The 26,662-nt window shown below is 33.3% G+C and overlaps 3 protein-coding genes across 4 annotated transcripts in view; 1 reads left to right on the plus strand and 2 right to left on the minus strand.

Annotated features, from left to right (window-relative positions):
- Positions 1–5,711, plus strand: part of LOC112037826 (G-type lectin S-receptor-like serine/threonine-protein kinase RKS1) — a 15,977-nt gene extending 10,266 nt beyond the window's left edge. Inside the window, exons 3-5 of one of the 2 annotated variants that reach the window (XM_065774724.1) lie at positions 4,848–5,044; positions 5,240–5,359; positions 5,591–5,711. In XM_065774724.1, coding sequence (XP_065630796.1) covers positions 4,848–5,044; positions 5,240–5,359; positions 5,591–5,614 — 341 coding nt within the window. In that variant the 3' untranslated portion in view covers positions 5,615–5,711. The remainder of the gene's footprint in view (positions 1–4,847; positions 5,045–5,239; positions 5,360–5,590) is intronic. The other variant, XM_065774725.1, reaches the window with a different exon arrangement.
- A 3,702-nt stretch (positions 5,712–9,413) lies between these two features.
- LOC112037827 (F-box protein CPR1) lies at positions 9,414–10,581 on the minus strand. The gene is made up of 2 exons (XM_024070655.1): positions 10,202–10,581; positions 9,414–10,062 (listed from the first exon to the last, which is right to left on the minus strand). The coding sequence occupies exons 1-2, from the start codon at positions 10,579–10,581 to the stop codon at positions 9,414–9,416; spliced, it is 1,029 nt and encodes a 342-aa protein (XP_023926423.1).
- A 9,663-nt stretch (positions 10,582–20,244) lies between these two features.
- Positions 20,245–26,501, minus strand: LOC112037844 (G-type lectin S-receptor-like serine/threonine-protein kinase RKS1). Its single transcript, XM_065774704.1, has 7 exons — positions 25,220–26,501; positions 23,351–23,479; positions 22,015–22,214; positions 21,605–21,815; positions 21,214–21,451; positions 20,626–20,776; positions 20,245–20,547 (listed from the first exon to the last, which is right to left on the minus strand). Exons 1-7 carry the CDS (start codon positions 26,499–26,501, stop codon positions 20,245–20,247), a joined length of 2,514 nt encoding a protein of 837 aa, XP_065630776.1.
- Positions 26,502–26,662: the final 161 nt, after the last annotated feature.

The raw sequence follows: 26,662 nt of genomic DNA on the forward strand, positions 1-26,662 counted from the left end.
GCCCGTGAGGCCCATCTCCCTTTGCCAAGCGGCCCACCCCCGAGTCACGCCTGCCACGGGCCCAAGCTTTGCCTCTTCATTGCTTCTCGGAGAAACCCCTCCCCGAGTCTTAACATAGCTCGCGGGAAACCCCGCCCCGTACCAGATTGGTCATGCCACGGGAAGACACCGCGGCCGGGAACCATCGTGGAGGTGGAAACCAAGTTCCAACGCCACCCTCACCACTTCCCATGACTACCTAACTGTCCACTTACGATCGATAATACTGGACCGCCTGTTGCACTTATTGGCAAATAATCATGACCTCTTCGCCATTCCTGAACTATAAATACAGGAAGTTTTGAGAAGAGAGGGGTTGGAAAAAAAAGGGAAAAAAGGAGGAAGAGAGGAGGGAGAAGAGAGAAAACAGAGTGAGGAAGCGGTTCAGAGCCCCGAGGAGAGGAGAGCGATTCCATTGGACTTTGGCGTTCAGAACGACCCAGTGTAGGAAATCCAAACCCACGATACAAGTAAGTTGTGAGCCCAAGCAAGGCCCAGCCCAACGGGGTTTCGGTTTTGGGCGCGCACATTTTCTTTTTTGGCTTTTATTGTTATGATTTGATTAAATTTAAGATTGTGTTTTTGAGTTTGCATTTTGATTATGCTTGAGTTTAGAGATGTTTAAGTTTTTTTTTTTTTTTTTTTGGCTTTTATTGTTATGATTTGATTAAATTTAAGATTGTGTTTTTGAGTTTGCATTTTGATTGTGCTTGAGTTTAGAGATGTTTAAGAGAAAGGATTGTTGTGTTTGTAGATGTTGTGAATGTTTGTAGCCATTGTGAGAGGAGAGAGAAAGAGTTGTTTTTATTGAGTTGTATGATTTTTTTTTTAAGTAGAAAAACTCATTTGGAGTTGCTACAGTGTTTTCTATATCTAGAGAAGCACTGTAGCAACTTCAAAAAAATTTAGGAAAAGTTTTGCATTTAGAGAATTTGTTGGAGCTGATTTTTGGGGTTTGTTCTCCAAAAAATAGATTTAGCTAATCTATTGGAGATGCTCTAAGGCCCCCAATGAAAAGAGGCCTTGCTATATTTTTACCAATAGAGATTATCCCAAAGTAGTTTTTGGGTAAATTACAAATTGCACCTCTAAAGTTTGGGGGTATTTGGATTTTATACTCTGAAATTTCAAATTTCGAATTTTACCCCCTAAAGTTTGGAGGGTTTGAATTTTACACTCTAAGGTTTCAAACTTTGGATTTTTCCCCTTAAAGTTAGGGAGTATTTGGATTTTATACCCTATGTTGATAGTCATTTTGGAAGCCAAAAAGAAAGAGTGAGCCTAACAACACAAGCAGAAAAGAAGTTGGCAAATAGATAGAAAAAAGAACCATTAAACCCAAGCGGCAGGAATAATAGATTATAGGTTTATAAAATAAATAAATGGGTCTTGAGGAAGCAAATGGGCTCAAAGGAGCCCGAAAAAAGAGAAATAACAAATAACAAACCCATGGACAGTATATGATGTAGAAAAGTGCGAATGGACCACGGTAGGCCCAAAGCAATGCAGGCAAAGAGAGTAAGGGGTTGATGGTAGGCCCATGAACCCCAAGGATGGGTATAAGGTAATTGGGCCGAGGAAGCCCAATGAAGTTCGTAAAAACCCATGAGAACACAGAGTTAGGAAAAGGGCCGAGGAAGCCCAATAAAAGCAAACGGGCCAAGGATGCCCAAGAGAAAACAAAAGGGGCACATGAGCCCACAAGTAAGAAAACTCATGGCCATGCTAAGCCACTGGAGAAAGAATAAATAGTAGGCCTGAAAAGGCCCAGCAGGATTGAGTCATTACAGTAAGAATAATAGAGTGATATGGCAGGACATGATGACAATCAAGAAATAGGTTGAAAGAAATATAAAGCCCAGCCCCTAACAGAAGTGGGAAATCGTAAAGCAACCCACATAAAAGGTCAAAGAAGGATGGCAAACTGTGCAGGCAAGCCTCCAGACTGCAGCGAAAACATGAGTAGCAGGCAGATTTTGGACATACATGAAAGGAAGGCATGTGCAAGGCTCAGACACCACCAGTCTGTACCTAGCCAATATAGGATATGGTGGGGTTATGAGTTAGAGGTAAGAGGGCATGGTTTGGCAGTGGGGAGAGGGGAAAACCTATTCTGCGATTTCTACTCAGGCTCTTTTGGGGGATACGTCTTGTTGAGATGAAATACCACCCAAAAGAAGCAAGGTTGAGTTGGAACTACTAGGTGCATGCCATGAGGGATAGAGAGAGAGAGAACCCACACTGTGGCAGGAAAGGGTGTCACGGCAGACTAATAAATAAAATAGCTTTTCTTTGTTTGGAAATGGGAAGTGGCACACAGACAGGCTAGTGGTGGTCGGCAAGTACACCCAGACCAGACAAAGGTGGTTGAGGGATAAAATAGTAAAATCTGGTCATGGTAGGCATTATAAAAGGAGACCCTTGCTGTGCCCAAAAAGGGGAGAAAAGCCCAAAAAGGGGAGGAAAAAAAAAGATCACAGTAAGAATCGTCTCTGAAGAACCACGAAATAGAAAATAAGTGTAAATGAAAAGAAAGAAAAGATAAGAGGAAAACTAAAAAAAAATAAATAAAAATAAAAAACAAAAGAAAGAAGAAAGAAAAAAAAAAAAAAAGAGTTAGATCGGCGGGCATGCACTAATAGGTGGATTCACTCTCTCTCTCTCAAAATCTTGCTCTCTGCGTTTTCCTCCAGGCACTAACCATTCAGATCCGTTTTCTTCAGAGTAATTAACTTCCCGGCAAGATTTTCCCTGGAAGGTTGATTGCGTTGAGAAGAAGCGTTCTTCCCTTTCTGGTCTTGGTCCTGCAGACTGGATTTGCTCTGATTTCATTCTTCTCTCGATTGATCCATGTGCTGACCACTTATTAACTTGCTTTCTTTATAAAAGTAATTATCATTATTGTGATTATCTTTTTTAATTAAGGATTAATAATTTACTTTAACTGAGAAACCGAAGTATTCTCTTTTTGTTTTATTATCATGTTTGTTTGCCATAACTCATCTAGAATAGCTATGCCTACCGTAAGCTTGTTCCTGGCAGACAAAGCATAATTTGCGCACAAGCCGGACTAAGTTCAGTTACAGTTGGACTGGTCTGAACTCTCTTACTCAGAACATTTGGGCCTATTACCACAAGAGGCAGCCCAGCCCAATACAACAAAAAGGACCGCTACACCCTAAAATTCTAAAACTTTAGGGTGTAAAAGCCAAATACTCTCAAATTTTAAGAAGTAAAATCCAATCACATCTAAAATATATGGGGTAAAATTCAAATTCTAAAACGTCAGAATGTAAAATTCAAACACTCTGAAACATTAGGGGATAAAATCAAACTTCTAAATTTTCAGGGTGTAAAATTCAATCACCCCTAAACTTTGGAGATGTAATTTGCAATTTATCCCTTTTTTTTTTTTTTTTTAATGAAAGAAAAATTAGTTTAAGAAAAATCTTTTCATTAGATGTGGCAATGACTATTCATTTTTCTCAGTTTTAGAGTGTAAAACTCATTTAATCTCCCTCATTGAAATGTTGAAATAACTCATTAATCTCCCACTAGTAAATAAATTTATACTCAAATTTTATTTAGAGATATCAATTATATAATTTTATTAAAATTTTCAATCATAATTTTTTAGTATTTGGTCCTTCACTTAATATATAGTGTTTATTTTAGTTGTATAGTAGTTCAACTATATAATAGATTTGTTATAATTTGTAATTCTGCATTTAAAAAATAGATTTTAAATGAAAAAAAAAAATCAAAAGTTAAATAAATATTTTATTAATATTCAAAATATAAAAATAGCCACCACTTAGCTTAGTAGTCGCTTTAATTAGGCTCCACAATTCCTTGATCCAGACTAGTTTTGTGACAAGCAGCAAATGTAAACAGCTTTTGAAACACCCTGCACCATTTTGGGATTTGTCTAATTTTTTATTTTTATTATATATATATGAGTTTTCACAGACCCATAGATGTGCAAAAGTATCCTCAACAATCTTCTAATCCAATAAGTTTCGAATGCCACTGCTCTTCTTTCTAAATACTTGAATTTCACAAACACAGAACTTGCAGTATCATGCACCACTCTATTGCCAAATTTGGGGATCAAAAGATTCAAAACACCTTCAGGACGTCATTTATTATTCTGCAGGAATAATTTTTTTACCTCTGTCGAGTTTCAACTAAATACTTGACGAATGACTGTGTCAATTCCCTAACATTTATGATTTTTCTCTAGTCCCATCAGCTGCCTCGAGGCATTTTCGTAGCCTAGAAGCACTTATCTCTTAGAAAAGTGTTTTTTAACTAGTTAGAAGTTAATAAAAGTGAACCAAATGGACTTCTAGTCAATGATAAACTGAAAATAATAAACTTAAATTCTTCGTCTTATTTTCCTTTGTCTCGTTTTTTTCTTTTAGTATATTTCCTCATTTTCATTAAGGTGGTGTATGATTGGTAGAAATTATGGAGAATTATTCAAATTATGGCTGATCACTTACTAACATTGTGAGAATTTGAAAATTTCGGGATATCTCAACTATCACAATTTAAAGATTCTAAAGTTCACAAAAAACCTAAAAATTTTCTCTCGCATCACACTTAATTAAAATTATATTAATCATGTTTGAAAGTTGAAACTAGTTAAACATTTTTTATCAAGTGGAGTTTGTGGTGTGTCTTTGTGTTATAACAACATTTTTCTTCCTTTCATTTGTGTGTGAGTTTGTTTTGGAAAAAAAAAAAAAAAAAAAGAGTCTTACCATCCATAAAGGCCACCTGAGTTGTTACTTATGTTATGACAGGGAAGAGGCAAAGCACATATTCATATACCGTTGCCTCCAATTTACCATATTTTGAAGACTCTCCAAGTAGAAAGGAACTTGATGGAACTAGAAATTCAAATTTTCCAATCTTTGATCTTGAAACCATTATTGCAGCCACAGATAACTTCTCTGATGCTAACAAGCTTGGTAAAGGTGGTTTTGGCATAGTATATAAGGTAGGCTCTTCGAAAAAGTCCCAAAAAATCCTTAATCTCATTTCATGTGTGTCAATGTATTAGAAATTCCATCTGGAATGTGTAAGGGGCATTCATATTTCAAAGAGCAGGACTTCATTATGTGAAATTGGGCTTTCCCAAGTAATTCACCAAGTTGGCCTTCTCTGACATAATAAATTTTAATTTTAATTTCAGGGTTTGCTACAAAATGAAATGGAAATAGCAGTCAAAAGATTATCAAAATACTCAGGACAAGGAATAGAGCAGTTCAAAAATGAAGTTGCACTAATTGCTAAACTGCAACATAGGAACCTAGTAAGAATTTTAGGTTATTGCATTCAAGGAGTAGAGAAGATGTTAATTTATGAGTACTTGCCAAACAAAAGTTTGGACTCTTTCATTTTTGGTACATCTTCTTTTCACATAAACTTTGGCATCATTAGGACAAAATGGTCCTCCAAATTACAAAAGTATCAATTTTTAGTATTGATATTATATAAATAGTCCCAAATGCAATCTAATCCAAATTCTCTTTTCTTGTTTTAGATGAAACCAAAAGGTCATGGTTAGACTGGGTAAAGCGATTTGAGATTATTTGTGGAATTGCTCAAGGGATCTTGTATCTTCATCAAGATTCAAGATTAAGAATTATACATAGAGATTTAAAGGCCAGCAATGTTCTACTTGACTCCGCATTGAATCCAAAAATTTCCGATTTTGGTATGGCTAAAATCTTTAGAGGGGACCAAATTGAAGAAAATACAAATTGTGTTGTTGGAACATAGTAAGTGTGCCCAAAAAATTATATTTACAGTTTCCAATGAATTACTAGACAATCATTATTATATCTAGGATGCTATATACTATAGGTCTTTTAAAGCAAATACTAATAATATCTTAGTAATACTTTTACATCTTGTGCTACTTCAAATGTTATATGTTATGTTAGTGCACAAAGGGCCATCTTTGATCTTTTTTATTTAATAATAGCAAGGATTAATATTTTCCTTTTTTTATTGTTTTATGGCAGTGGTTATATGTCACCAGAGTATGCAATGCAAGGACTATTTTCAATAAAGTCTGATGTATTTAGTTTCGGGGTGTTGCTACTAGAGATCATTACTGCAAAAAAGAACAATACTTATTATCATGATGATCTGTCATCTAATTTGATTGGGCATGTAAGTAGATGTGCAGACAATGGCTTGCAATACTAGCATTGTTTTATTTAGCCTAATATGATGAATATATTTTTGGTAGGTTTGGGACTTGTGGAAAGAAGGCAAAGTCATGGAAATAGTCGATCCATTACTAGCTGAGACATACCCTACTAATGAAGTTTCGAGGTGCATTCAAATTGGACTTTTGTGTGTGCAAGAACATGCAATTGATCGGCCAACTATGTCAGTAGTTGTTTTCATGTCGAATTTTTAGTAGTGTGGGATGAATATTTTGGTAATTTTTTTGGGTTGCGGGGGTATTTTGGTCATTTTCTGAATTCAGGGGTATTTTGGTCATTTTTTGGATTCGGGGGTATTTTGGTCATTTTTGGGTTCGGGGGTATTTTGGTAATTTTGTGTTGTATTTTGGTCATTTTTTTGATTCGGGAGAATTTTGGTAATTTTTTAGGTATCAGGGGCATTTTGGTAATTTTCTGGGTTTGGGGGATATTTTGGTCATTTTTTGGGTTTCGGGGATATTTTGGTCATTTTTTTGGGTTTCGGAGGTATTTTGGTAATTTTTTGGGTTCGGGGGTATTTTGGTCATTTTTTGGGTTTTAGGGATATTTTGGTCATTTTTTGGGTTTCGGGGCTATTTTGGTCATTTTTTGGGGTTTGGAGGGTATTTTAGTAATTTTCATATTTTGGGGTATTTTAGTCATTTTTGAATATTTTAGAGTACTTTGGTCATTTTCACTTTAGTGGCATTTTGGTAATTTTGATAATTGGGTAATTGGGTGGGTTGAGGTTTACCCATAATAATTGGGTTGGGTTGGATTTGGGTTCAAAGTAATTAATTAAATGGATTTTAAATGGGTAAATGAGTTTTATATGCCCAATCCAATTATGCCCACCCCAAACCCACCCAAACCCACCAATTTGCCACCCCTAGTGCTCACACATTGTATTAAGATGTCAAAGTTGTAAATATAGCAACTTTGACACCAACAACTTGAGCCTCTACGCAAAGACCTATTTTCTAAGTTCCATCCAAATGATGTCTATCGTTAAATAACAAAATAATCCTCCTTTATATCAAGCAGCATTGAAATCGATTTTGACGCATTCTAAAGATGGGAAAACCAAAAAGTTGCAAAAACATTAAAATTGAACTTAACTTGCTATAATTCCAATACCAACCGAAAACCCTTACCTTGTAGTTGTAGTTGTACACTAGGAACTCCACTAGATGATTAAAAGTCAGATTTGGTGACAGGGAACAAAAGACTCCATCAAACAAAATAAAGACAATAAAGACTTGCAGATACAAGCCATAATATAGGAATACAATTGATAGCCATTCTCATTCCTCCACCAGCATACTCTCTAGCAAGTTCTTTATAAAACCAAAGCTTTTATCCAGCATGCTGTAAAAATATAAGAGAGGGTAGGAGAGTGATATACCAGCCAAAATTTAGAAAATTAATGAACATCCACCCATAGAAGCATAAGAACCATGCCGCAATAAGAAGGTATTTCAAGAAAAATGGTGAAAAAATGCAACCGAAGACATTAATAGCTTCTCTTACTTGTTTAGCCTAAAATTTTTATGAAAATGTGGATACAATTTTTATTATTCATTGCTAGGGTCCTCATATGCATACAGAAAAATATATAATCAAATTGTCAGAAAAGAACAGAGCATATATACAAGCTAATAACTCTGAAAATAAATATACAAAAGAACTAATGAAATTTTTTTGAATGCATTGAATTGAACTCAAAACCTTAATTTTCCCATCTTCCCTTATCAAGATTAACTTGAAATCCTACTTATCCCCAAAATAATAATAATAACTTGAAATCCCTTAAGAACACCAAATCACAATTGTGTTTTTATCAACTTAGAGACAACAAAATCAAAGTTGAAAATTATAACACCACCTTTAATGGAGAAAGACAAGCTAGGAAGAAATTCTATAAGATGCCACCTATAATTGATTTTATTTGGTAAGCAACTCATACATATATGGACTCAAAACAATGACATCACCCACTTCTCCCATTCTTGGGATAGAATAAATTAATTCCATAAAAGACAACAAAGAATCCAACTCCCAATCTCCCGCATGTCTTTGAAAGTTCAATTCTCAATATTCAAAACAACCCACCTACACTGCCTGTGTACAGGATTGAGACTTGAGATGTTTCTCTTTTGAATAAAAGTCATTCACTTCCCCAATTTAGAAAACAGATACAGTAGGATTTTAAGAAAGCAAACCAGTCATAAATCTCAAGGCATCAACTACAAACTCATTGCCAAAAATATGGTAGCCTGAAGGCTGATAGTTGTTTCCTAATTATAATTAGTACTAACACCCTTAATCAAAAGAAACTATCAGCATTAAATTTGAAAACTCTAGTCTGCATGCAGTCGTGAATAACTACCACACAATTAATATGTAATACTATATTCACTAAGCATCTAGGCAAAACTCTAGTCTGCATGCAGTCGTGAATAACTACCACACAATTAATATGTAATACTATATTCACTAAGCATCTAGGCACAATAAGACCCACTCACAGCATATGACACAACCAATTAACTATATTCCTCCACCAAAAAAACATTGTCATATTAGTATGCAGCACTACTAGGACAATTAACTGCATAAGTTTCATAACAACATTGGCAAGATGATAAAACAACTAAATTTTCTATACGACATGAAGAATGATCTAGCTTCTCTTATACGTAGGTAGAAATGATCATACTTGACTATTTAACACAACAAATCAAAATCAAAGAGCAGTATTTATTACCTTTGAGAGATACAGTAGAGGCCACAATCATCTATTTATCCTTCTTGCTTTCCATTTATCAATAAATCACTCCTTTCACCAATGGATTAAGATGTTCAAATGGGCTTTCATTCCTGGCATAGACAAAGTCGCATCTGCCACATGAAATTTTTCATGAGTTAAAAAAATTATCCTAACAAATTACATGATCAAAAAATTATATTGGAAGAGAAGGAGCCATTAAAATCCAAACGATCTCAGGTCCTACACAAAATTTCACCTAATTCTCCCCTATCATTCACAGCCACCACTTAACTAAAAGAGATTTATGCAACTAAAAATGATGACACCATGACTAAGAAAAGTAAGCAAACAAAAAAAAAATTCATTAAACTGTCATTGTTTTACCAATTGTTCTTCTGTGCCGGATCAATTACATTATGACCAGCAAGCGTCGGATCAATCACATTATCACCATCAAGCAAAAGTAGACTCCCAACACAAGTCACCGTCTGAAACACCTCGGGAAGCTTAGGAATCTTAAACCTCTTGCGTATTTTCTTTTCTATGTCATACCAAATAGGATATGTACGATACCTATAGGACTCTTCCATCAGAATCTTCTTCCCATTATTCTTGGAACGCATTAGAGGCTTGCAATACTCAAAAGTTGAACCCACAACACCTTGCTCAATTTTATAAATCCAAGTCCAAGAACTCTCTTCCCCATATTCTTTCATCAACCAAACATCATTATACATCTCATCAACGATTACAATAAAACAGAGCTGTCCTAATACTTCCAAACATGTCACACAAGAAGTGGGTGCTTTATGTGGCGTTCTAATGATCCGGAATTTCTCCGTGGCAAGATCGAAAGCAACAATATTCTCCGGACTCTGCCCTTCCTCAGCCACTAACCAATTCAAAGCTCCATTCGAGAACACCGAGTCAGAACATATCGACCATTCCTTGTTTGGCCATTGATCTTCAATTTTTTTTCCAACACTGTAACCTAAGACTACATACCTTAACTTCAAACTCCTTTCCAGGCTTATCCATATTAAAAAATCTTACAACCCTCAAAACCTTATAGTCATTATGCTTATCATACCCGAATGCTAAACTAATAGGCCAAGAATTTGAAAAACCAGAAGGTTTCTAAATTGGCTCGCTAGGAAATTTCCTATACTTCCTTATCAATGGATTCAAAATCGCAATCTCTTCGCCCCATTGATTATAAAGGCAAACCAAACCATCGCAACAACTCAAGATGTCGGTAGACACATTTGAACAATGCAGTGGCTGGTAAATTTCCAAAGGCTTGCCGAAGCAATTCTCGTCATGGAAACTGAAAGAGAAGTAATCAAAGGGAATACAAGCGTTTTGTTCCTGGACAATGAGAGTGCGATCTGTTTTGGACTCGATAGAGCGATGGAGGTGCAGCTTGATGAAAGCTTGACCATTGATTACGATGTACCATCGGTTTGAAACACAGAGAAAGCGTACCAGAGATTTCACAGGTAATCGGGAGAGTATGTTGGTGATTATATCTATAGGAAGGTTAGACATCACTGGAAGTGACTGTAGTTGGAGCGGTGAGAGTTTAGAGGTTAGGGTTAAATGTTAATGAGAGTTAAAGAAAGCGAGCATATAAAAGTTAACGGTTACTTGAAAGTGACCTAAGGTAGCGGCGCACAGTGAAATAGTGCTGTACGTGATTACGCGTATGGTACAGTGGCACGACTTAAAAGCCCATTTTTGGTGTCTTAGCCCATTTTCTTGATGATGAGCTTGGGAAGCAGGCTACATTTGTATTTGGGCGATGAGCTTGGTATCTAAGCCCATAACTGATACCTTTTTTTTTCCTCCTCAAGAGTCAAGACAGTTGTTTTTTCTTTTATGATGCTTGACTTTCTCCTCCAGAGTTAAGACGAGAAAACTGTGACAAAGAGTTTATGTATTTTCCTATTGCAATGGAGACATGTGATGAGTTTGGTATCTAAGCCCATAATTGATGAGTCCAAATTTTCTGTCCCACACTTTTTGCTCCACTATATATTCCACAAATAAAAACATGTCACATGTACATTTAATTTATTAAATGCTAAATTTATGCATTCTATTATTTTAATTTCTTAAAATAAATAAATAAATAACCCATCATATTTAGGTAATTGAAATAATAGAATGTATAAATTTAGCATTTAATAAATTAGATGTACATGTGGCATGTTTTTATTTGCGGAGTATATAGTGGAGCAGGAAGTGTGGGACAGAAGATTTGGACTTGAAAAAAAGGGTATCAGTTATGAGTCCAAATCTTCTGTCCCACACTTCCTGCTCCACTATATACTCTGCAAATAAAAACATGTCACATGTACATCTAATTTATTAAATGCTAAATTTATGCATTCTATTATTTCAATTACCTAAATATGATGGGTTATTTATTTATTTATTTTAAGAAATTGAAATAATAGATGCATAACTTTAGCATTTAATAAATTAAATGTACATGTGGTATGTTTTTATTTGTGGAGTATATAGTGGAGCAGGAAGTGTGGGACAGAAGATTTGGACTCCTTTTTTTCATCCTCAAGAGTTTTTTCTTTTATGATGCTTGACTTTCTCCTCAAGAGTTAAGACAAGAGAAAACTGTGACAAAGAGTTTATGTATTTTCCGATTGCAATGAATACATCTATGGTTCAAATTCTTCCACCAAATTATTGAATTTAAAAAAAAAAAGTTATATATCAACCATACCAGAAGATATCAATAGGCTTTGCATGATTCATAAAATTAATGGTTTCCTTTTGATTGTAACACCCTGAAATCCAAATTAATAGTGGTATAATGCATTTAGTGTTCCTCTTTTAAATCCTTATGGTTAAACTTTGTAAATTTTCTCTCATAAAATAAAGAACTTTGTCAATTTCGATATCTAGTTTGGAATGCCAATGAAGTTTCAACTTTCAAGTTATCCCCATGGTACATATATTTCGCAATGAACTTTTGGTATTTACTATCTAGAAAGCGCTTGATGGAAAAACCAAAAAGGAGATGGTAGTTATTTCATCACAAGGTCTGGACAATGCCATTTTGTGTAGTATTAGAGCATTAAATTTTAGATCCCAAAGCATAAAAAACCTAGTTTACCTAGGTTGCTATTGCTAAAAATTTTTAGCAAAAAATCAGTCTCTCTGGCTCTCGACATGCCGCTGGTCTCTCTTCCTCTCCCCATGCCACCAATCTCTAACCCCATTTTGTTGTGATAACCCATTATCAAAATTTATTTTGAATTTCTATGAGATATGTTCTTTTAAGACTTTTAGACTATATAACTTGATTATTAGATGGTTTATGTGAATGATGTGTTTATTTTTTTATACTCTCTAACTTTATGTCATGTGATGTAATTTTTTATAATTTGTTAATTTACCTAAATGGAGTATTTTATTTTATTTAAGTTGATTTTTATAATTATAATTTAATTAATTACTAAACCTACTACACTTCAACCAATTAACCAATTCTTTAATCAGGTCAACTTCCAATACGGTTTTGATAACTATGTATAAAACAATGTCTCTAAAAAAAAAAAAAAAGCTTTTTACCAAAAAATAGTATGTATTGAATCAAATTCAAAGTGAACGAATATTTGCAAAACTGCGATTTTGCAGTTCTTCAACTTTTTCTGATTTTGAAACAAACATTGAATGGTTGATATAAAAAAAAAAAAAAACTGTTGGATTATTTTGATAAAAATATTAAATTTTATTAAATTTTCTTTTTACCGTAATTGTTACGTTGATGGCTATATCATGAGTTTCTTTGTTACACAACTGAAATTTAAATATAATGCTAATAAATTCAAATAATTGTCAATTTTATTCTCTTTATGTCAAACTTTATTTTTGAAAATAAAAACCTTCTATTATGAGTTGGCTGATATAATTAATACTATTAACTAAATAAATGTTAGTGACTTTTTTTTTTATAAGATAAAATTCTACTCTAACTTAATCTAAGGGTACGTTTAATATACTAACTGTAGATTGCATTAAGAATAGTAATTTTTTTTTTTTTTAATGAGAAGAATAGTAATCTTTATTATTTCGAATGGAAAACGTTGTAATGAAATAACTATTACTATTAATAGGTTTGGTTATTACATATGGAAAACTTGTAAAAGATGATGTATAAGAAAACTTTATATTTTTTGAAATATATTAATTTTAAAACCTATTATATGCACTAAGGAATAATTATTACATCTATTTTAAAGAGGAATAACTATTCTTCAATTTAAAGAATAGTTATTCCAATATAATAATTAATCTATATAATAAATACGCAACCAAATGACCGAATTATTATTACACATGAATAACTATTCCTATTCCATTACAAGAGCTATTACAATATACCAAACATACCCTAAGTGTATATGTGTGTGAAACTCCCTCTTGAAGACTTGAACCCTGGCCCTTGCCCCACATACTACACAAGCACTTATATTTGTGAAGTGACCATCGTACCAAGGGTACGTTTGGTATATTGAATGAGGATTATGATAGGAATTGTAATCCTTATTACTAGGAATAAAATGTGTTATAATGTAATAACTAAATATATTCATTAGTTGGTTGTGAGTTATAATATTATAATGAAACTTAACATTTATTTCTGGAAATTTCTTACTCATACAATTATATCTCCTTAAAAATTATTATTTTTAAATTTAAGAAAGATATGTGTTATTTTTTATGATTTTTTAGTTTTATAATTGTATATTAAATCTTGAAATTATTGCTCTTACTAAGGAATAACTAATACAACATTTTAAAGATGAATAGTTATTCCTCATTTTGAAAAATATCTATTCATAAAGAATGATTATTTCTTATAATAAAAACATAACCAAACTAAAGAATAACTAAACCATAGAAATAACTATTACATTACAGTGTCTATTACAATCTACCAAACATGTCCCAAGGGTGTGCAGTGGTAATGTTAGTGACTTAGAGCCTGTTTGGATAGGCTGTTTATAAAACCTTAACGAGCGTTTTAGACAAAACGTGATTTGCCAAATCGTTTGGCTTCACAAAATCAGCACGTTTGTGTTTTCAAAATCTAGATTTTTCACGTTTACAAAACACTGCAAAGCTTTGCATTTTCAGAGGCGCAGATGGGCTAACCGCTATTTTTTTCTTCAAAAAATAAAAATAGCGCAAATATGAAAGGAAATACCAATTTTATCCCTTCCCCCATGTATACCGTAACAGAACCTTGGCCGGTACAAGAATCATTCTAGAAATATCGGAGAGAATATCAAATTTTGGATACCGGATTTCTAAGAAATTGAAGGTCTTTGAAAAAGAATAAAAATCAAAGAAGCAGTTGAGGCTTTTGTGAATCTTTGAAAAAAAAAATTCACCTGTCGTTGCAGATCAATCAAGCTGTTACTTCTTCTCATTTCCCTGATGCTACCTCATGAACTTCTTCTCCTTCTTTTACTTCTAGCAAGTCCCTTCTCCCTCACTTTTTCTTTTTCTTTGTTTTATCCGGCTGTGAATCTCAATGCAAAATTTTGAAACTTGTGGTCAGTGATGGGAAGTGAGAAAGACAAGTCTTCAAGTTCACTCTTTACCCATCCAAATGGTCATGTCACTCACGTGGCCTATAGATGGTGTATTTTTTATTCCCTTCAACTGTGTTATAATACTACTCTTTAACTCAAAAAAATAAAAAATAACTAAACCATAGAAATAACTATTACATTACAGTGTCTATTACAATCTACCAAACATGTCCCAAGGGTGTGCAGTGGTAATGTTAGTGACTTAGAGCCTGTTTGGATAGGCTGTTTATAAAACCTTAACGAGCGTTTTAGACAAAACGTGATTTGCCAAATCGTTTGGCTTCACAAAATCAGCACGTTTGTGTTTTCAAAATCTAGATTTTTCACGTTTACAAAACACTGCAAAGCTTTGCATTTTCAGAGGCGCAGATGGGCTAACCGCTATTTTTTTCTTCAAAAAATAAAAATAGCGCAAATATGAAAGGAAATACCAATTTTATCCCTTCCCCCATGTATACCGTAACAGAACCTTGGCCGGTACAAGAATCATTCTAGAAATATCGGAGAGAATATCAAATTTTGGATACCGGATTTCTAAGAAATTGAAGGTCTTTGAAAAAGAATAAAAATCAAAGAAGCAGTTGAGGCTTTTGTGAATCTTTGAAAAAAAAAATTCACCTGTCGTTGCAGATCAATCAAGCTGTTACTTCTTCTCATTTCCCTGATGCTACCTCATGAACTTCTTCTCCTTCTTTTACTTCTAGCAAGTCCCTTCTCCCTCACTTTTTCTTTTTCTTTGTTTTATCCGGCTGTGAATCTCAATGCAAAATTTTGAAACTTGTGGTCAGTGATGGGAAGTGAGAAAGACAAGTCTTCAAGTTCACTCTTTACCCATCCAAATGGTCATGTCACTCACGTGGCCTATAGATGGTGTATTTTTTATTCCCTTCAACTGTGTTATAATACTACTCTTTAACTCAAAAAAATAAAAATAAAAGTACAATAGTGTATATATATATACTGGTTATCAAAAATATATATACTATAATAAACTATATATTCTGTACATTAGTTAAATAGTATCAGATATTTTTCTACAATGATCGTTATTGGCTCATTGCTGCTAAGAGATTTTGGGAAAAAAACTTTACCATTGTTGGTAGAAGTATAGATTCTTTGAGGAGGTTGATAAAAAAAAAATGACAACCTTGAATACTCACTTTTTTTTTTTTTGATGGGGAATACTCACTTTTTTGAAACTATATGGATGACTTAATAACAACCCGAAGGGAGTAGCATAATTAGTTAGGGACCTTTGCCTCATGAAGTGGAGGTCACTACTGTTCCTATTCCTTTGGGCCAAAACTTGTTTATCTTAAAAAAAATGGATGACTTAATGATAACATTATCTACCTCTACTTTCAAGTCTCAACTCTTTGTGAATGACTTTGATGAGCTCTACTAGTCTACTTATTTCATGATCTTAAATTTACTTTAATACTTGTTTAATTCCCTTGAGTTATACCAATTAGCTCTGCTTATTTTTTTTAGTAATTATTTTAATATAATTATTTTCCTAATCATTTTAATATCTTCCTCTTGATGGTTTTTTTTTTTCAATTTTAAATTATATAAATTTCTCTCCATGATTCCAACAACGACAACATCATTATTGTTATTATTATTAATATAATTGTTAGGCTTAATTACATATTTTCAATAATAATTAAAAAAAAACACTGATTAAAGGAAAAATGACAAAATAACCTTAACAAAATAGTTAAGTCCTTTTTTGGAATTTACACTTCAAACAGTCATTTTTAAAACAGCTTATCTAAACACTCAATGTAGCTTTAAAAACAAAAACGCATATTTTCACATTTTTACCAAACGTTTATCTGTGGTTTTTAAAATGATATTTTTAAAACGCGCATTTTAAAAATGATCGTTTTTAAAACACACTTTTATGAATAGCCTATCTAAACAGGCCCTTAATGTATATGGCAATATTTCCTTACCAAATACATTAAAGCATTTCCTTTCAAATGTCAATTTTCCATATACGTCTAGTCATATGATATATGACAAGAAGCTATGGCATTAATGTCATCGAACTTATTCGGACCACAAAGCAATGCTATAAAGTTTCCCACTTAACTAAAAAAAATATATATAATTTTTTTTTTTTTGGTCATGGTCAGCTGAGGTGAAATATAAATATATAATTTTCTCTCTAGCCATCTCACTCGGTAAGCCAACTTTATTTGAGAGCTTGCCTAAAATAGATTACATAAATCTAATGATCAAAACTTTCTTTTATACTTTTTTTTTATGTATACAACCATACTTTCTATACAATATATTTCTGGTAAAAGAAAAGTAAACAATATGTTTTTGAGTAAAAGAAAAGTACTATTGAGAGCTTCCTATCTTACAAGTAGTATAGGCTTGAAGGATAATTAGTGAAGGTAGTGGGTTGTTGTATTACAGGAGCGGCACGCACAATGTTTAGTTTACTATACCGAAAATCCCATAGACATGTGTATCGTCTCAAGATAATGACTTGGTCTACATCTCAACCCCGCCATCTAAATATGTGTATGAATTGATAATAAATTACTTCTTATTATCATGGTTTTTAGAACTAGATCGTTCAATGAACCGTAAAAGAGAGAGGTTCAAGATTTTTAAGGTTAGACCGAAATCGAACTGCAGTAGAACCGTAATGACGTCATAATTAATTTAATAATTAATTAAAATATAAATAAATATATTAAATTAATAAAAATTGAAAAATGAACTAAAATAGTTCCAAATATTTGACTGTTTATAAACTTTATTTTATTTTATTTTATGAAATCCAATATAAAAGTTAATTGACATTTCCCATGAAATTAATTGGAAAAAAAAAAAAAAAAGTTAATAGACATTTCCGATTTTTCTACCCAAAAAAAAAAAAAAAAAAAACTAAACTTGAACAGTGGCGGCAGTGGCTATTGCCTATTGGTTTGTCTACCACTCAACTTTTGTCTTTTGTTGAGAGACCCAAGGCTCTGGTGCTCTACCCATTCCCCCCATGAAATTTTAAAGCTAGAAGCCTAGAAAGTGAGAAAGGAAAACACTGTTTTGTCCACTGGATTAAAATCGAAGCCCAAGAATAAAGGCTGTGGTTGACAGTCAGGTTGAGTATATGAGAAGGCAAAACCAAGAAATAACAATAGAAGAGAGGAAGACAGAGAAGGCAAAAACGCAGAAATAACAAGAGAAAAGAGAAAATGAAGAATACTAAGTCAGAGAAAGAACAAGAGAGAGTAATATAGAGAAGAAGAATGAGAAGAAACTATGATATAATCTCAAGTCTCAATGTTTAACAGCATGTTTGAAGCTACAATAATGGAGATCTACTTCTGTAAGCCTGTAGAAGGTAGATAATTTTTTTTTTTTTTTAATTCTCAAGCTTGGACTGGAACCTTGAGAACCGTTGTTGTGAGATTACGTAAAATATCATCAAGGTAACGTCTCTCCACTATCTTCTAATTTTAAAATCTAATTTATGTGAATTTTAATAATTTATATGATATGTTGAATGTAATGAAATCCAATTTATTTATCAATTATTGTTCAAAGGAACAACAAATACTAAGCAATATATTTTATTTAATGTTTTATATACATTGTCTTATTTATTTATTTATTTTTGAAAACGTTGTCCTTTTAAAATTAATTATATCATATACTAATTAGATGTTGCCAATCAAAGTATTCTCTATTTCCACCAAATGTCATTACTCTCTCTACGCGCCGCTTTTCAATTTCCTCAAGAGTCAAGACAAGAGAAAATATAGATACAGAGTTTATGTATTTTGAAGATGGCACTCAAACAGTTGAACTTCGGGTAAAAATGTCAAGTAAGGGAGTCAATATCATACCGATGGATGTACCGGTTTGGCCAGNTCTATCTTCTAATTTTAAAATCTAATTTATGTGAATTTTAATAATTTATATGATATGTTGAATGTAATGAAATCCAATTTATTTATCAATTATTGTTCAAAGGAACAACAAATACTAAGCAATATATTTTATTTAATGTTTTATATACATTGTCTTATTTATTTATTTATTTTTTGAAAACGTTGTCCTTTTAAAATTAATTATATCATATACTAATTAGATGTTGCCTGAATCAAAGTATTCTCTCAAAAAAAAAAAAAGTATTCCACCGTTGCTTCCTATGAATTGGGTTTCATTACTCATTCAAAATGTCTACTCTCTCTAGCGCCGCTTTTCAATTTCCTCAAGAGTCAAGACAAGAGAAAATATAGATACAGAGTTTATGTATTTTGGAAGATGGCACTCAAACAGTTGAACTTCGGGTAAAAATGTCAAGTAAGGGAGTCAATATCGTACCGATGGATGTACCGGTTTGGCCAGCAGTACGATATATTTCAGATATCGGTCAATACCGATGTACCGTTTCGGGTTTACTGCTATTTTTTATATTTATAAATAAATACAATATATATATATATATACACACACATATATATCTGTGTGTGTGTCTGTGTATTATAATAAATATAAAAGTTTACCATAAAACATTTTCTCAATTTAGAACTAATTATTCATGGGTTTAGACTTTAGTATCAATTAAAAGAAAAAAAAAACACAATATAAAAAATAAAAAGCTTAAAAGTTACCATTGCATGCTAAGAAAACAAATAATACTAATAAGTTAATGCAAATAAGTTACCATTCTGCCCTAACAAAAATTCAAAAATTGCAAAACTTAAAAAAAAAAAAAAAAAAACTTTTTTCTGTACCGGCCGGTACGCCCGGTACCGGCTGGTATTGCCCGAAATTGGCCGGTACGGCTAATACATGGCTGATACAGCCGGTATTTTTTCCGGTACAAAATAGGGGGGGTTACATGTACCGGTATGTTTGCCAGTACGGTATATACCGACCAGTACGGTACGGAATCGACTACTTTGGTGTCAAGTTATTATTTGATTAATTCTATATCTAAAATCTAAGAACTTGCTTCAATTGTGTGCTTTCCATGGGCATAAATTGTTCCGTTTTGGTTAAAACACCCTGAAATTCAAATTAATTAGTAGTATAATAATAGTAATAATGCATTTAGCGTTCCTCTTTTAAATCTCCATGGTTAAATTTATATTGTTTGAAAAACCAATAAAATTTTCTCCACGAAACATATATATGCAGTTAACTTTTGGTGTATTATTTCTGGAAAGCACATAATAGAAAAAGCTAAAGGAGATGTAGCGATTTTATCATGATTTAAAAATGGGAATGGTCAAAGAACTAGAAATATTAGGTCTAGTTCCTGGTTTTGACTAATTTTTTACCAGTTATTGACATTAGTGTCCGATTTCCGATTGAACTGGCCGGTCTGAATTTTTAAATGATGGATTTTATCCAAGTTCTAGACAATACCATATTTTATAATATTATAAATTATCCTTTTTTTTTTTTTTGTAATGATTTTACAATATATACATTATGTTCAATTGATCATGCACAAAAAAAAAAATTGTAATGTAGAGTAGACTTAGAGGAACTCAATCATTTATTGGAAATTTATAACAATGTATTAGTATACTATTACAAATAGTATGGGGTTTTAACGACCGTCAATTCTAGAAAGTGTAATTTCATTTATAGAATTAGATGCTTTATTAGTTGATTTGTCAGTACCATTGTAAGTACCCTTCACAATAAATGCAGGTTGTTTTGGAGAAGGAAGAGGTGTGTCATTACCCAACATAAAAACAACAGTTGACATGGTTGGCCGGTCTATTGCATGTTCCTGCACGCACAAAAGCCCAATTTGAATGCATCTCGAAACTTCATTACTAGGGTATGTCTCATCTAGTGACCGGTCAACCATTTTAAAGGCACTGTCTTCTCTCCATAGGTCCCAAACCTGAAGACAAGATATTTTTCATGTTAAGCTCAACAATATAGGCTTAATTTTGTAGTTATTGTTTGCATATGTACTTACATGTCCAATCAAATTTGAGGAAGGACCTTCATGATCATAAGTACTGTTCTTTTTACCAGAAATGATCTCTAGTAGCAATACCCCGAAGCTATATACATCAGACTTTATTGAAAATAATCCTTGCATTGCATACTCAGGTGACATATAACCACTGCAATAGCACAATGAAAAGGTTGGTGTTGAGCCTCAACATAAAATGATCAAAGATAGCCCTTTGGGCCCTAAAATACATGTGACATTTGAAGTAACAAAATATGAAAACAAATTACAAAGATATTCTTAATATTTTTTCTTACAAAGGCATGTAGTTTGTACTCTCCTTAGATATAAGAATAGTAGTCAAGTAATTGTTTAAAAATTGTCTATTTGGAATCCGCTTATTTTACTAAAATTGAAAATTTTTTGCTGAAAGTACTGTAAATAAAAGTAAAAGTTAGCTAAAATAATATAGTATGACTCATGAATAGTACCAAAAGTGCAGTGAGTCCCATAAATAGTAATAAAAATAAGTTGAATAGTAAAATAAGCTGGCTTTTTAAGTTGAGCCAGATGCACACAAAGTATATCTTTGTTTTTTAGCGCACTTACTATGTTCCAACGACGCAGTTTGTATTAACTTCAATTTGGTCCCCTCCAACAATTCTAGCCATACCAAAATCTGAAATTTTTGGATTCAATGCATTGTCAAGTAGAACATTGCTAGCCTTTAAATCTCTATGGATAACTCTTAATCTTGAGTCTTGGTGAAGATATAAGATCCCTCGAGCAATTCCACAAATAATCTCAAATCGCTTTCTCCAATCTAAACTTGACCTTTTTGTTTCATCTAAATCAAGAAATGAGAACTTGGATTAGATTGCATTGCATTTGTGATTACTTGCTTACATATGTAATCTTCCTACTAGGAATTGATATGTTTTTAATGGGAGGATCATTTCTAGTAACGATGAGATAAGTTAATGTGAAATAGAAGACATACTGAAAATGAAAGAATCCAAGCTTTTATTTGGCAAATACTCATAGATCAACATCTTCTCGTCTTTGTGAATGCAACATCCTAAAATTCTCACAAGGTTCCTGTGTTGGAGTTTAGCAATTAGTGCAACTTCAGTTTTGAATTGTTCTATTCCTTGTCCAGAGCATTTTGATAGTCTTTTTACTGCAATTTCCATTCCATTTTGAAGCAAACCCTGTAATTAAAGTCCAAATATCATTTTGTCATAGTGCACAAATGTTGAAAGAAACTCAACTTGGTGAATTATTTGGGCAAGCCCAATTTTATATAACGAATTCATACCCAATGAATAACCGTAAACATTCATGATGGGATTTCTAATGCATTAACACACTTGAATTATGTAAATTCTAGGACTTGTTCAATGAGACTACCTTGTAAACTGGGCCAAAACCACCTTGGCCAAGCTTGTTAGTAATAGAGAAGTTATCAGTAGCTGCAATAATGATTCTTAGATCAAATAATGGCAAATTTGAATTTCTTCTAGTTCCATCGAGGTCCCTTCTACTTGGAGAGTCTTCAAAGTATGGTAAAGTGGAGTCAGAGCTATATGAATATGAGCTATTCCTCTTCCCTATCATAAAAAAAGTTAATGATAATGCTAGTAACCATATTTGTCCAATTATAAATTCTCACACAAAAGCCTAATTTAATAAAGTTGAGAAACACACTAAAATAAAAGAAAGAAATAGATAAAAAATTGAAGATTATAATTTTCTGTTTATGATTAACAGGAGATCCCACTTGGTTAAAATGCACTTTTCTAAGAGGCAAGTGCTTATGGGTGATGAAAATTCTTCAGGCCAGCTGATAGGGCTGGAGAAAATCCTTAATGTCAGGAATTGACTGGGCCATTCATGGAAAGGGTGAAAAAATATCCGTGTCATAATTGACACCCTGAAGGTGTTTTTGATCCCTAATTTTGTCCTCAGGGTGGTGATACATACATGTATTTGTGATTGTAGGTCCATTAGACTAATTGTAGGAGTGCATAGCATGTTGGTTTCTATGAAGGGGTCGTGTATGTGTGTAGTTTGTGTCCATACAGGTAGCACTAGAAGATCAAAGTGCGATGATGAGAAATAATAGGAGCCAACAACTAAGTTGTGTGTGAAATAATAGGTGCCATTAGTATTTGAGTTTACCTACTAATATACTACTGTTATATTAAAGTTAGAATTTTGTATTTTGTATTGTTATTGACTTATTGTTATCTTTTACTTATTGCAACGTTAGAGTTTGTTTTCAGTCGTTAGGAGCCCTAATAGGTAGGGTAGTTGAGTCATTGTAGCTTATAGTTGCGGGCAGTTCCATGTATAAAGCAGCTTTTCCCAACAAGTATTTTGGTTGGCAATGCGTAAGTAAAAGACAGGTTGCAATGGTGATCTCATGCGTGTTTTTTTTTTTTTTTTGGAGAAACACTCATTCATTATATTTATATAAATAAAAAGATTAATCCCCTATTTGTCTTCTTGTTAACTCTAAAAATCTGAGAAATTTTTTTCACATATTTTGAAAATTAGAGAACTTTCAAAAAATGAGGAATTTAGGATATCCATTCTGAATCCTACTTACACTTATTGAGGCATACCATTTTTTAATTCCATTTTATTCAATTCTTTCGTGATTTACGTATTCCACCCATTCTTTTAAAAACTCTTAGACATATTTTCTTACTTATAAACAAACGAGAGTAAAAACTTTTCTTACTTATTTTCTTCCTCATTAACAACCAATACACGACCAAGACCACAAGAAGAAACAATACAGCAACGGAAACTCCCAGAATTGCCAACATCCTCTTTTTTCTGGTAAGAAAATTTTTCTTGGCATATTTAGCTGAGGGGGAAAAAAGAAAAAGAAATGTTATTCATAATAGCATCATAAATTTGATAAGTTAATTGAACATAAATAGTCACCATTGATGCAGTTTTACAGGAAAAGGAAAGTAGAGATGAAGGGAAAATAGTTGATTCTCTTTTGAAGAAGAAAACTTATAAAAAAGAAAACCTAAACAAAAACCACAAACCTATCTTTACAACAACAATGTTGAGTGCCATATGTGATTCTCCTATTGAAAAAAAAAAAAACAACCAGACCAAACCACAAACCTTTTTTTTTTTCCCCAAAACAATGTCAAATGGCAAGAGCTCTCCTTTATAAGGAAAACTAGAGTTTGTTTGGTACCGTTGTTTAAACAACAATTTTCGTTGTTTAAACAACAGTAAACATATTTCCACAATACTTAAACAACATTACTAGAAATCTCTTACCAAACAGACTCCTAATCTTCCAATCCCCCTCCCCTATTAATGTAACTAAGTGTGGGGGTATTTTAATAAAAATAATAATATTTGTAATTTAATTCTCCATTAATTATGCTGTTAAATTTTTATTATGAATTTTGACGATGGAGATTTAGTTGAAATTCTCAACGCATTGACATCGAATGCTAGGGATTAGTAAAGGCCGTAGAGACAGAACTTTCATACCATGTTAGGAAAGGCACTGTGACATAAACTTGGCACCATGTTAGAAAGAATAAGATAATATTAGGGGTACACAACATTGAACCTATTTATTAAAGGGTACAAAATCTATTTCACAAATAAAATTTTATTTCTAGCATTCGACAGTCATAGGATACAAAGTGTCACATAATTTAAATGATATGAAACAAAATACTCCTTTGAGTTTGTAATAATTAATTTGAGTTAGAAAATGGATCTATTTCAAATAGCAATAATCATTTTCAACAATATGACTTAGGGGTGTACACAAGTCTGGTCGAGTTGGGTTTGGGTTCAACCTAACTTAACTCGATTCCCATTGGTTGTAGAACAGAATCCTGTCATCAACTGAAAGCATCAATAGATCGGATCAAGTTGGATTTTCAACAAGCCAAATCAGGTTCGGTCGAAACTAAGAGAGGGGGCAAATATCGAGATTCCTGCGGATCTTCATTGGAGATCTCATGTTCTCCACCTAATCTAGACGAAGAACTCTTCGGAAAAGGGTGGAAGAGAGGGGTTTTTGTCAAATTTTTCTGAAGAACTCGAATCAACTTTGTTAGATCTTCATCTCCCAGAACCACCATCGACCATCATGGTAATCGAATCAGTTGAAGTTTAGGTTGCACGACTGTTACATTAGTCCGAGCAGATGGTTGACAGCCTTGATATGACAGTAGTAGAGCGAAAAATACATGTTGAATTATTCTTACTACAATTCCTACTAAAATAACAGAATAGACATGAACTTTGACTAAATAACACAAAAGGTTTGGACTTTTAACTATATTTATAGTACATATGACAACAAACAATTTGGGTTGTATGGACTTTTCAATGTTTTCATTGCTCTTGTTAGGTGGTGGTCAAAAAGGGCAGCATCTATATTCTATTCACCTTATTAAATAAAAAAGATTAAAACTCTAGAGCACAAAATTTTACATCACTAGCATTAGGCATTAATTTTAAAGGAAATTAAAAAATATAACATAAATATATATATTTGAGAATCAACGTGAAGTTAAAAAAAAGACTAGTAGATTAAACACTATAAAGAACCAAAGAGTACCTCGTATAACCGCATCTACACGTATGTATAAATCTTGTCCTGCATCCGAATATATTCTTGAGTCCACCAAGTCCCCATGCCATGTCAAGCATCCAATCCTTTCCTCTCTCTCATCTGTACTTGCATAAGCAGTACAAGAACAATTCTTAAGACACTCTTGCTCACACTCTTTCAAACTCAAACTTATGTTCACGTGCGCTATTAAAGTATCTGGCACCTTCAGATGTTCCACTTTCACGAACCCTTCTCCGTCATTGCATATGGACACTCCTTGCTTCTTCCGTAGGCAACCACCTGACCCATCTCTTAAGTACCAATCACGAGATGACTTCGGTTCAAACCCGGGAAAACATGTGCACTCGAACTTGACCCCATTGTATGGGTTACAATAACTATTTGGACCGCAACTCAAATACTTATCGCAAAACTCTTGCGGGGCAGACCAGTATTCGACCCATCTAGTGTTGTGCCAGGAGGACCACTGCAGTATTCCTGATTCATCTAGCACTGCTTTAGAGAGAAACTCGAGGTTAACTGGACTAGACATAATGGTGATTTCATCCTGATTATTCACAAAGCTATTGTTAAAGGTTATATCTGCTGACATTCTAGGTATTCCACTCCATCTTAAGCCGGTCCAAGATCCAATACGCCATAATAGAGTTCGACCCCTATATAAGTACATCTGAGGGTACCCAATTGGAATAATTCGACATGAGCAGTTGCCAGTTCCTGGGTCATCTTTGGACTTCCAAGATGTTAGGAACCGATTCAACCCGGTCCGCCGATCCAACCCAAGTTTCATAAACGGAAGCACAGTATCGGTGGGATAATCAAAACTTTGCCATGCAACACGTTGCCTGTCTTGTTGAATCAAAACAAGATTTCCTATATCTAAAAGCTTAGCCATAGAATTATTTGTGGATGAGACAAAAAAAGAAACATTGGTGGACCAAATGGGAATGGTTTGGTTTTGGGTGTGGAGTACAAGATTTCCATGACCGTTGATGGAGAGGACCCCAGAGGTATCATTGAGAGGATGGTCTCTATTTGCAACCCACACAATGGTTTGTTCGGTAATTTGGTAATACCAAATTCCAACGTAGCGGCGGTAGGAATTGCCGAGTCTAAAAAACCCAAGTGCAAAGGTTTTTTTGTTTGAGACTAGAATTTGACCATCCTTGATGGGTTGGTTGGGTGTTATGATGTCAAGGGAAACGCAATTTTGGAAAACAAGGGAGAGAAGAAATAATGTATTCAATAACTCTTTAGCGGGATTCATGATTTTTCTTATGAAGAGTATAGGTTGTGGCTGGTATTGAACTTCTTATATAGCCATATATACTGAAGTCTTGGAGGTAGCTTCCTTTTATTTATTAATTATGCTTTTTAATTTTATAATTTTTTTATATACATAATAAAACTTCAACTTATTAGTTGGAC

Source organism: Quercus suber, unplaced genomic scaffold (assembly GCF_002906115.3).
Source record: "Quercus suber isolate HL8 unplaced genomic scaffold, Cork oak 2.0 scaffold_97, whole genome shotgun sequence".
Lineage (NCBI taxonomy): Eukaryota > Viridiplantae > Streptophyta > Magnoliopsida > Fagales > Fagaceae > Quercus > Quercus suber.

Excerpts from the sequence above, each read along its gene's own strand:
- LOC112037827 (XM_024070655.1), bottom strand. The coding sequence starts at position 10,581 with ATGTCTAACCTTCCTATAGATATAATCACCAACATACTCTCCCGATTA. Across the intron at positions 10,063-10,201 it reads TTGAATCCATTGATAAGGAA|CCTGGAAAGGAGTTTGAAGT; the intron begins GTATAGGAAATT and ends AATATGGATAAG.
- LOC112037844 (XM_065774704.1), bottom strand. The coding sequence starts at position 26,501 with ATGAATCCCGCTAAAGAGTTATTGAATACATTATTTCTTCTCTCCCTT. Across the intron at positions 22,215-23,350 it reads GTTAATGAGGAAGAAAATAA|GGAAGAGGAATAGCTCATAT; the intron begins GTAAGAAAAGTT and ends TTTTTATGATAG. Across the intron at positions 21,452-21,604 it reads CTTGGATTCTTTCATTTTCA|ATGAAACAAAAAGGTCAAGT; the intron begins GTATGTCTTCTA and ends TTCTTGATTTAG.